Source organism: Salmo trutta, unplaced genomic scaffold (genome assembly GCF_901001165.1).
Source record: "Salmo trutta unplaced genomic scaffold, fSalTru1.1, whole genome shotgun sequence".
In the NCBI taxonomy this organism is placed as follows: Eukaryota; Metazoa; Chordata; class Actinopteri; order Salmoniformes; family Salmonidae; genus Salmo; species Salmo trutta.
Window position 1 is genome coordinate 247,441 of NW_021822662.1, and position 12,304 is coordinate 259,744.

At 44.3% G+C, this 12,304-nt stretch overlaps 1 protein-coding gene across 9 annotated transcripts in view; it reads left to right on the forward strand.

Annotated features, from left to right (window-relative positions):
* Positions 1–12,304, forward strand: part of LOC115183113 (fibroblast growth factor receptor 3) — a 166,197-nt gene that overhangs the window by 126,092 nt on the left and 27,801 nt on the right. For 7 of the 9 annotated variants that reach the window (XM_029744452.1, XM_029744453.1, XM_029744455.1 and 4 more), the window contains 3 exons: positions 2,307–2,452; positions 7,291–7,412; positions 12,006–12,116. In XM_029744452.1, coding sequence (XP_029600312.1) covers positions 2,307–2,452; positions 7,291–7,412; positions 12,006–12,116 — 379 coding nt within the window. Of the gene's footprint in view, positions 1–2,303; positions 2,453–7,290; positions 7,413–12,005; positions 12,117–12,304 lie in introns of all 9 variants that reach the window. The other 2 variants (XM_029744454.1, XM_029744457.1) reach the window with 1 other exon arrangement.

Below are 12,304 nucleotides of genomic sequence, written 5' to 3' on the forward strand. Positions count from 1 at the left end.
ACTGGAACAAGGCAGGGTTATATTTAACACTATAGACAGTAGACTGGAACAAGACAGGGTTACATGTAACACTATAGACAGTAGACTGTAACAAGACAGGGTTACATTAAACACTATAGACAGTAGACTGGAACAAGACAGGGTTACATGTAACACTATAGACAGTAGACTGGAACAAGGACTGGAACAAGGCAGGGTTACATGTAACACTATAGACAGTAGACTGGAACAAGGCAGGGTTACATGTAACACTATAGACAGTAGACTGGAACAAGGCAGGGTTACATTAAACACTATAGACAGTAGACTGTAACAAGACAGGGTTACATTAAACACTATAGACAGTAGACTGTAACAAGACAGGGTTACATTAAACACTATAGACAGTAGACTGGAACAAGACAGGGTTACATTAAACACTATAGACAGTAGACTGGAACAAGGACTGGAACAAGACAGGGTTACATGTAACACTATAGACAGTAGACTGGAACAAGGCAGGGTTACATGTAACACTATAGACAGTAGACTGGAACAAGACAGGGTTACATGTAACACTATAGACAGTAGACTCCGTAACATAGTTTGTTTCACGTGTAAGTCATAAAACCAGTAAGCTTGTGTTGTTGTCCTGGTCTCCATCTGGCCCACCATAGATTGGCTCCCTTGCGCTTAATGTAGGAACTGATTGTCTGTAAAATCCCGATAATTCAATCATTAACTAAACTAATTTGACATTTTTCATAAAAAATAATATCCCCATTTTCATGATATTGATTTTATTGAATTTCACTCATTCCATTGCACTCTATTCTAACCAAACCTGCAATACCAGTTCATATCAGTAGGTGTCGCTATGCACTAGCTAGTCGAAAAAGACTGATGCCATGATGGCTGCCTGTCTCTGTATTTGATAAAAGTTATGGTGGTGCTGGAATCCATCAATTCTCTCTTTCTAGTGTGCACTGTCCCTGTAAAATAAAATAAACTCAAACTCAAACTACATTTGCCATCCATCTGTTATGGTTGGACAAATGTGTTCATATTGTCTGTGTAGACTGCTCTGTGGCAGAATTTGTAGGTTGTTTACTTTTAAGACATTGAAATTTGTGCCACAAACATTTGTGAATAATCACCAGCAGTGAAAATAAAATAATATGCCAACGAACATTACTGGACTAACAAACTGTCTGACTAATCTTTTAAGGAGCTTCTGTATCCCTTCTGTAGCAGCAGATCGTTTCATCGTCTTTATCCTGTGCCAAACATATTAATTCAGTACGTCTAAATTATTAACGTTAGCTGCTGGCTGCATGATTGCATCAACCTAACTAGCTAATGTTAGCTAGCTATCTAGCTAGGCTACTCTAAAGCTAATGTTCGTAGTTTTGTTAGCTAGCAATAGATTGGGTCATTCTATATAGTTTTAGGTGACAACTAAACTACATAACTTATTTTATTAATACATACCTTGTTTTCAATTAAAATGTGTGTTCTTTCTCTCATAAAGCAGGCTGCCAGGCAGGCAGGAGAGGAGCGTGAGCGAAGAAAGCAACTAAGTGCAGAGTGCAGAGTCAAACATCGAGGTGCTGGTGCAACCAAACTTAGTTGTTGACAGGCATGGTGCAACCAAACACAGTTGTTGAGAGGCATGGTTGTGAAATGTTTTTCTATGATGTGTACTAATGAATATGTCTGGTAAACGCATTAGGTGCTGCTGCTTTGAAAGTGGTGTGGCAGCGCCACCAGATTGAAAAGTACTGGGGCAAAGGCTTTCTCGCCACTCTTTTTCCAGCGGCTCTGCTTGTATAACTCTGACAGAGTTAAATGTCCGAAATTGTTTCGCATGGAATAATCTGACATTTGCAGTTCTGACTATGCTCTTCAAGAGGTGCTGATATTAAAATAGTTAACATTTATTTAACAATCCCTTGAAAACGGCATACAATTGTCAATGGTTTTAGCGGGGATACCCTTCAGCATCAAAATAAAACGCTCTGCACCCCATTGTTGCATTTTATAGATAATTACCTCTACAGTACACCTGCAAAAGGCTCTGGAGGTTTCAGAGAGGAGCCCATTTTTCAAAGGAACGACTCAGTTCCTGCCTGTTGTAACAGCTCATATCCACTCCTCTCTCCTCTTCAGAGACGATAACAGTCTGTCTTTATCACCCAGTGGAGTGAACCAACCAGATGCACCCAGCCTGTTGTAACATCTCATATCCACTCCTCTCCTCTCTCCTCTCCTCTTTCTAACTACTCTCTCTCGCTCATCCCTATAACAGTCTCTTTATCACCCAGCAGGTTTCCTTGGAGTCTAACTCCTCCATGAACTCCAACACACCATTAGTCAGGATCGCCCGCCTGTCATCCAGCGATGGACCAATGCTGGCCAACGTCTCCGAGCTGGAGCTGCCCTCAGATCCCAAATGGGAGTTCTCTAGGAACAGGTGAGACAGAGGAATACCTTAACATACCTTAGGCAAGGTGAGACAGAGATACCTTAGACCAGGTGAGACAGAGATACCTTAACATGCCTTAGACCAGGTGAGACAGAGGGATACCTTAACATACCTTAGACCAGGTGAGACAGAGGAATACCTTAACATACCTTAGACCAGGTGAGACAGAGGAATACCTTAACATACCTTAGACCAGGTGAGACAGAGATACCTTAGACCAGGTGAGACAGAGATACCTTAACATACCTTAGACCAGGTGAGACAGAGGAATACCTTAACATACCTTAGACCAGGTGAGACAGAGGGATACTTAACATACCTTAGACCAGGTGAGACAGAGGGATACCTTAACATACCTTAGACCAGGTGAGACAGAGGAATACCTTAACATACCTTAGACCAGGTGAGACAGAGGAATACCTTAACATACCTTAGACCAGGTGAGACAGAGGGATACCTTAACATACCTTAGACCAGGTGAGACAGAGGGATACCTTAACATACCTTAGACCAGGTGAGACAGAAATACCTTAACATACCTTAGACCAGGTGAGACAGAGGGATACCTTAACATACCTTAGACCAGGTGAGACAGAGGAATACCTTAACATACCTTAGACCAGGTGAGACAGAGGGATACCTTAACATACCTTAGACCAGGTGAGACAGAGGGATACCTTAACATACCTTAGACCAGGTGAGACAGAGATACCTTAACATACCTTAGACAAGGTGAGACAGAGGGATACCTTAACATACCTTAGACCAGGTGAGACAGAGGAATACCTTAACATACCTTAGACCAGGTGAGACAGAGGGATACCTTAACATACCTTAGACCAGGTGAGACAGAGGGATACCTTAACATACCTTAGACCAGGTGAGACAGAGATACCTTAACATACCTTAGACCAGGTGAGACAGAGGGATACCTTAACATACCTTAGACCAGGTGAGACAGAGGGATACCTTAACATACCTTAGACCAGGTGAGACAGAGCGATACCTTAACATACCTTAGACCAGGTGAGACAGAGGGATACCTTAACATACCTTAGACCAGGTGAGAGAGGGATACCTTAACATACCTTAGACCAGGTGAGACAGAGGAATACCTTAACGTACCTTAGACCAGGTGAGACAGAGGGATACCTTAACATACCTTAGACAAGGTGAGACAGAGATACCTTAGACCAGGTGAGACAGAGATACCTTAACATACCTTAGACCAGGTGAGACAGAGGGATACCTTAACATACCTTAGAGAAGGTGAGACAGAGATACCTTAGACCAGGTGAGACAGAGATACCTTAACATACCTTAGACCAGGTGAGAGAGGGATACCTTAACATACCTTAGACCAGGTGAGACAGAGATACCTTAGACCAGGTGAGACAGAGATACCTTAACATACCTTAGACCAGGTGAGAGAGGAATACCTTAACATACCTTAGACCAGGTGAGACAGAGGGATACCTTAACATACCTTAGACAAGGTGAGACAGAGATACCTTAGACCAGGTGAGACAGAGATACCTTAACATACCTTAGACCAGGTGAGAGAGGAATACCTTAACATACCTTAGACCAGGTGAGACTGAGGGATACCTTAACATACCTTAGACAAGGTGAGACAGAGATACCTTAGACCAGGTGAGACAGAGATACCTTAACATACCTTAGACCAGGTGAGACAGAGGGATACCTTAACGTACCTTAGACCAGGTGAGACAGAGGGATACCTTAACATACCTTAGACCAGGTGAGACAGAGGGATACCTTAACATACCTTAGACCAGGTGAGACAGAGATACCTTAACATACCTTAGACAAGGTGAGACAGAGCTACCTTAGACCAGGTGAGACAGAGATACCTTAACATACCTTAGACCAGGTGAGAGAGGGATACCTTAACATACCTTAGACCAGGTGAGACAGAGGAATACCTTAACATACCTTAGACCAGGTGAGACAGAGCGATACCTTAACATACCTTAGACCAGGTGAGACAGAGGGATACCTTAACATACCTTAGACCAGGTGAGACAGAGGGATACCTTTACATACCTTAGACCAGGTGAGACAGAGATACATTAGACCAGGTGAGACAGAGATACCTTAACATACCTTAGACCAGGTGAGAGAGGGATACCTTAACATACCTTAGACCAGGTGAGACAGAGCGATACCTTAACATACCTTAGACCAGGTGAGACAGAGGGATACCTTAACATACCTTAGACCAGGTGAGACAGAGGGATACCTTAACATACCTTAGACCAGGTGAGACAGAGGGATACCTTAACATACCTTAGACCAGGTGAGACAGAGCGATACCTTAACATACCTTAGACCAGGTGAGACAGAGATACCTTAGACCAGGTGAGACAGTGATACCTTAACATACCTTAGACCAGGTGAGAGAGGGATACCTTAACATACCTTAGACCAGGTGAGACAGAGGGATACCTTAACATACCTTAGACCAGGTGAGACAGAGGGATACCTTAACATACCTTAGACCAGGTGAGACAGAGCGATACCTTAACATACCTTAGACCAGGTGAGACAGAGATACCTTAGACCAGGTGAGACAGTGATACCTTAACATACCTTAGACCAGGTGAGAGAGGGATACCTTAACATACCTTAGACCAGGTGAGACAGGGGGTGATATCTTGGAGAAATACTGTTAACATAAATACGTAAACTAACACTAACAATCACTATCAGTCCTGTCTGTTACAAAAAGACAGAGCTGGGTGGCTTCAGACACGTTGTTTAAATGCTGCAGGAGCAGCCAGATAACATCTTGGATCATTTCCTTGGACTTCCCAGATAAAACACAGTGTATACCTTCACAAAAGATTGTCCCAGATCAGATTAAAACATTTCTCTGGTAGTTTTTTACACTTTAAGTTGTGTGTCATTGTTGTTGTTGCAGGCTAACTGGTTGTGGTTGTTGTTGTTGTTTCAGGCTAACTGGTTGTGTTTCAGGCTAGCTGGTTGTGTTTCAGGCTAACTGGTTGTGTTTCAAGCTAACTGGTTGTGGTTGTGTTTCAGGCTAACTGGTTGTGTTTCAAGCTAACTGGTTGTGTTTCAGGCTAACTGGTTGTGGTTGTGTTTCAGGCTAACTGGTTGTGTTTCAAGCTAACTGGTTGTGTTTGTGTTTCAGGCTAACTGGTTGTGTTTCAGGCTAACTGGTTGTGGTTGTGTTTCAGGCTAACTGGTTGTGTTTCAGGCTAACTGGTTGTGTTTGTGTTTCAGGCTAACTGGTTGTGTTTCAGGCTAACTGGTTGTGGTTGTGTTTCAGGCTAACTGGTTGTGTTTGTGTTTCAGGCTAACTGGGTGTGTTTCAGGCTAACTGGTTGTGTTTCAAGCTAACTGGTTGTGTTTCAGACTAAGTGGTTGTGGTTGTGTTTCAGGCTAACTGGTTGTGGTTGTGTTTCAGGCTAACTGGTTGTGTTTCAGGCTAACTGGTTGTGGTTGTGTTTCAGGCTAACTGGTTGTGTTTCAGGCTAACTGGTTGTGTTTCAAGCTAACTGGTTGTGGTTGTGTTTCAGGCTAACTGGTTGTGGTTGTGTTTCAGGCTAACTGGTTGTGTTTCAGGCTAACTGGTTGTGTTTCAAGCTAACTGGTTGTGGTTGTGTTTCAGGCTAACTGGTTGTGGTTGTGTTTCAAGCTAACTGGTTGTGGTTGTGTTTCAGGCTAACTGGTTGTGTTTCAAGCTAACTGGTTGTGGTTGTGTTTCAGGCTAACTGGTTGTGGTTGTGTTTCAGGCTAACTGGTTGTGTTTCAGGCTAACTGGTTGTGGTTGTGTTTCAGGTTAACTGGTTGTGGTTGTGTTTCAGGCTAACTGGTTGTGTTTCAGGCTAACTGGTTGTGTTTCAGGCTAACTGGTTGTGGTTGTGTTTCAGGTTAACTGGTTGTGGTTGTGTTTCAGGCTAACTGGTTGTGTTTCAGGCTAACTGGTTGTGGTTGTGTTTCAGGTTAACTGGTTGTGTTTCAGGCTAACTGGTTGTGTTTCAGGCTGACTGGTTGTGTTTCAGGCTGACTGGTTGTGTTTCAGGCTAACTGGTTGTGTTTCAGGCTAACTGGTTGGGGTTGTGTTTAAAGCTAACTGGTTGTGGTTGTGTTTAAAGCTAACTGGTTGTGTTTCAGACTAACTGGTTGTGTTTCAGGCTAACTGGTTGTGTTTGTGTTTCAGGCTAACTGGTTGTGGTTGTGTTTCAGGCTAACTGGTTGTGTTTCAAGCTAACTGGTTGTGTTTCAAGCTAACTGGTTGTGTTTCAGGCTAACTGGTTGTGGTTGTGTTTCAGGTTAACTGGTTGTGGTTGTGTTTCAGGCTAACTGGTTGTGTTTCAGGCTAACTGTTTGTGGTTGTGTTTCAGGCTAACTGGTTGTGTTTCAAGCTAACTGGTTGTGTTTCAGGCTAACTGGTTGTGTTTCAGGCTAACTGGTTGTGTTTCAAGCTAACTGGTTGTGTTTCAGGCTAACTGGTTGTGTTTCAAGCTAACTGGTTGTGTTTCAGGCTAACTGGTTGTGGTTGTGTTTCAGGCTAACTGGTTGTGGTTGTGTTTCAGGCTAACTGGTTGTGTTTCAGGCTAACTGGTTGTGGCTGTCTTGCAGGCTAACTGGTTGTGTTTCAGACTAACTGGTTGTGGTTTTTGTTTCAGGCTAGCTGGTTGTGGTTGTGTTTCAGGCTAACTGGTTGTGGCTGTCTTGCAGGCTAACTGGTTGTGTTTCAGGCTAACTGGTTGTGGTTGTGTTTCAGGCTAACTGGTTGTGGTTGTGTTTCAGGCTAACTGGTTTGGGTTGTGTTTTAGGCTAACGTTGGGTAAACCTCTGGGAGAAGGCTGCTTCGGTCAGGTGGTAATGGCGGAGGCCATCGGGATCGAAAAGGAGAAACCCAACACACCACTCAACGTTGCTGTGAAGATGCTGAAAGGTTGGTATTAGTACAAGACCACTGTTCATACCTCCCAGTCTAGAATACTGTTGCCTTGTAAACCCCCTGCCAGTCTAGAATACTGTTACCTTGTAAACCCCCTCCCAGTCTAGAATACTGTTACCTTTCAAACCCCCTCCCAGTCTAGAATACTGTTACCTTGTAAACCCCCTGCCAGTCTAGAATACTGTTACCTTTCAAACCCCCTCCCAGTCTAGAATAATGTTACCTTGTAAACCCCCTCCCAGTCGACAATACTGTTACCTTGTAAACCCCCTCCCAGTCTAGAATACTGTTGCCTTGTAAACCCCCTGCCAGTCTAGAATACTGTTACCTTTCAAACCCCCTGCCAGTCTAGAATACTGTTACCTTTCAAACCCCCTCCCAGTCTAGAATACTGTTACCTTGTAAACCCCCTCCCAATCTAGAATACTGTTAGCTTTCAAACCCCCTCTCAATCTAGAATACTGCAGGTAGGCTTGTTGAGAACAAGTTCTCATTTACAACTGTGACCTGGCCAAGATAAAGCAAAGCAGTGCGACACAAACAACAACACAGAGTTACACATGGAATAAACAAACATACAGTCAAAAATATAGCAGAAAAGATCTATATACAGTGTGTGCAAATGAGGTAGGATAAGGGAGGTAAGGCAATAAATAGGTCATAGTGGCGAAATCATTACAATACAGCAATTAAACACTGGAGTGATAGATGTGCAGCAGATGAGTGTGCAAGTAGAGATACTGGTGTGCAAAGGAGCAAGATAAATAATAGTATGGGGATGAGGTAGTTGGTTGGGCTATTTACAGATGGGCTATGTACAGGTGCAGTGATCTGTGAGCTGCTTTGACAGCTGGTGCTTAAAGTTAGTGAGGGAGATATGAGTCTCCAGCTTCAGTGATTTTTGCAGTTCGTTCCAGTCATTGTCAATAGAGAACTGGAAGGAAAGGCGGCCAAAGGAGGAATTGGCTTTGGGGGTGACCAGTGAAATATACCTGCTGGAGCGCGTGCTACGGGTGAGTGCTGCTATGGTGACCAGTGAGCTGAGAAAAGGCGGGGCTTTAGCTAGCAAAGACTTATAGATGACCTGGAGCCAGTGGGTTTGGCGACGAATATGAAGCGAGGGCCAGCCAACGAGAGCATACACGTCACAGTGGTGGGTAGTATATGGGGCTTTGGTGACAAAACAGATGGCACTGTGATAGACTGCATCCAATTTGCTGAGTAGAGTGTTGGAGGCTGTTTTGTAAATGATATCGCCGAAGTCAAGGATCGGTAGGATAGTCAGTTTTACGAGGGTATGTTTGGCAGCATGAGTGAAGGATGCTTTGTTGCGGAATAGGAAGCCAATTCTAGATTGAATTTTGGATTGGAGATGCTTAATGTGAGTCTGGAAGGAGAGTTTACAGTCTAACCAGACACCTAGGTATTTGTAGTTGTCCACATATTCTAAGTCAGAGCCGTCCAGAGTAGTGATGCTGGACGGGCAGGCAGGTGTGGGCAGCGATCGGTTGAAGAGCATGCATTTAGTTTTACTTGCATTTAAGAACAGTTGGAGGCCACGGAAGGAGAGTTGTATGGCATTGAAGCTCGTCTGGAGGTTAGTTAGCACAGTGCCTAAAGAAGGCCCAGAAGTATACAGAATGGTGTCGTCTGCGTAGAGGTGGATCAAAGAATCACCAGCAGCAAGAGCAACATCATTGATGTACACAGAGAAAAGAGTCGGCACGAGAATTGAACCCTGTGGCACCCCCATAGAGACTGCCAGAGGTCCGGACAACAGGCCCTCCGATTTGACACACTGAAATCTGTCTGAGACGTAGTTGGTGAACCAGGCGAGGCAGTCATTAGAGAAGCAAGTGGGGACAGCAGACTGGGAATGGGAGAGATTGAATATGTCCGTAAACACTCCAGCCAGCTGGTCTGAGCATGCTCTGAAGACGCGGCTAGGGATGCCGTCTGGGCCGGCAGCCTTGCGAGGGTTAACAGATTTAAATGTCTTACTCACATGGGCCACGGAGAACAAGAGCCCACAGTCCTTGGGAGCGGGCCGCATCGGTAGCACTGTTTTATCCTCAAAGCGGGCAAAGTAGGTATTTAGCTTGTCCAGGAGCAAGACGTCGGTGTCCGCTACGTGGCTGGTTTTCCCCTGTAATCCATGATTGTCTGTAGACCCTGCCACATACAGCTCATGTCTGAGCCGTTGAATTATCAGTGTCAGTGGATGGTGTGCACGCCTAATGAGTCGGACTAGAAGTCCACTCCAAAAACCTCTTCTCCGCCGGTGTGATCTTGGAGCAGCCTCTGGGATAAGTTACATTGCCCTGGGGGGGTACAAACAACGGATCCAATTCGGGAAAGTCATATTCCTGATTGTAATGCTGGTGAGTTGCCGCCGTTCTGATATCCAAAGGCTTTTGGCTTGATGGTGGTCACACCCTACCAGTCCACAATATTGTAACATTTAAAACCCCCTACCAGTCCACATTACTGTTACCTTTCAAACCCCCCCTATCTTTGACTGTCCATTCTCCTCTGACAGTGACTGACTATCTCTGACTGTCCATTCTCCTCTGACAGTGACTGACTATCTCTGACTGTCCATTCTCCTTTGACAGTGACTGACTATCTCTGACTGTCCGTTTTCCTCTTAGTGACATTCTAGTTTGCTCAGTTTTTTTGTACATTCGTTCCAATGTGTCAAGTAATTATATTTTTGTTTTCGCATTATTTGGTTGTGTCTAATTGTGTTGCTGTCCTGGGGCTCTGTGGGGTCTGTTTGTGTTAGTGAACAGAGCCCCAGGACCAGCTTGCTTAGGGGCCTCTTCTCCAAGTTCATTTATCTGTAAGTGATGGCTTTGTTATGGAAGGTTTGAGAATCGCTTCCTTTTAGGTGGTTGTAGAATTTAACGGCTCTTTTCTGGATTTTGATAATTAGCAGGCATTGACCTAATACTGCTCTGCATGCATTATTTGGTGTTTTACATTGTACGCTGAGGATATTGTTTGCAATTCTGCATGCGGAGTCTCAATTTGGTGTTTGTCCCATTTTGTGAATTCTTGGTTGGTGAGCGGACCCCAATCCTCACAACCATAAAGGGCAATGGGTTCTATAGCTGATTCAAAATGTATGTTCCTTTTGAAGGTATAGAAGGTCCTTCTTGCTTTGTCTCTCAGATCATTCACAGCTTTGTGGAAGTTAACTGTGGCGCTGATATTTAGGCCAAGGTATGTATAGTTTTTTTGTGTGCTGTAGGGTAACGGTGTCAAGAATTTGTATTTGTGGTCCTGGCAACTGGACCTTTTTTGGAACACCATTATTTTTGTCTTAGTGAGATTTACTGTCAGGGCCCAGGTCTGACAGAATCTGTGCAGAAGATCTAGGTGCTGCTGTAGGCCCTCCTTGGTTGAGGACAGAAGAACCAGATCATCAGCAAACAGTTGACATTTGACTTCAGATTCTAGTAGGGTGAGGCTGGGTGCTGCAGACTGTTCTAGTGCCCTCGCCAATTCGTTGATATATATGTTGTAGAGGGTGGGGCTTAAGCTGCATCCCTGCCTCACCCCCCCCCCCCCCCCCCCGGCCCCGTGGAAAGAAATGTGTGTGTTTCTTGCCAATTTTAACCAATGTTTGTGTACATTCATTTTATTATGTCCTATGTTTTTTCCCCAACACCACTTTCCATCAATTCGTATAGCAGACCCTCATGCCAAATTTAGTCGAAAGCTTTTTTGAAATCAACAAAGCATGAGAAGACTACCTTTGTTTTGGTTTGTTTGTTTGTCAGTTAGGGTGTGCAGGGTGAGTACGTGGTCTGTCGTACGGTAATTTGGTAAAAAGATCATTTGACATTTGCTTAGTACATTGTTTTCGCTGAGGAAATGTGCGAGTCTGCTGTTAATGATAATGCAGAGGATTTCCCCAAGGCTGCTGTTGACTTATATCCTCCGGTAGTTATTGGGATCGAATTTGTCTCCACTTCTGTGGATTGGGGTGATCAGTCCTTGGTTCCAAATATTGGGGAAGATGCCAGAACTAAGGATGGTGTTAACGATTTTAAGTATAGCCAATTGGAATTTGTGGTGTGTATATTTGATCATTTCAGTACAAAAAAGAAAAAAAGAAAAAGCAAAAGAAAAATGCAGATAAGAGCGTCTGCTAAATGACTAAAATGTGAAATGTAAAATTTCATTTAGGATACCATCAACACCACAGGCCTTTTTGGGTTGGAGGGTTTGTGCTGTCTCTGACTGTCCATTCTCCTCTGACAGTGACTGACTATCTCTGACTGTCCATTCTCCTCTGAGAGTAATTGACTGTCGCTGACTGTCCATTCTCCTCTGACAGTGACTGACTATCTCTGACTGTCCATTCTCCTCTGATAGTGACTGACTATCTCTGACTGTCCATTCTCCTCTGAGAGTAATTGACTGTCTCTGGCTGTCCATTCTCCTATGAGATAGGCAGACTGACTATCTCCTCTGTGAATACATTCTGGTAATGTATCTCTCCCTCTCTCTCTCCCCCTCCCTCCCTCCCTCCCTCCCTCCCTCCCTCTCTCTCCCTCTCTCCCTCCCTCCCCCCATCAGACGACGCCACAGATAAGGACCTGTCAGACCTGGTCTCAGAGATGGAGATGATGAAGATGATTGGAAAACACAAAAACATCCTCAACCTGCTGGGAGCTTGTACACAGGATGGTAAGTTACAGCATAACCTGCTGGGAGCTTGTACACAGGATGGTAAGTTACAGCATAACCTGCTGGGAGCTTGTACACAGGATGGTAAGTTACAGCATAACCTGCATGTACACAGGATGGTAAGTTACAGCATAACCTGCTGGGAGCTTGTACACAGGATGGTAAGTTACAGCATAACCTGCTTGTAC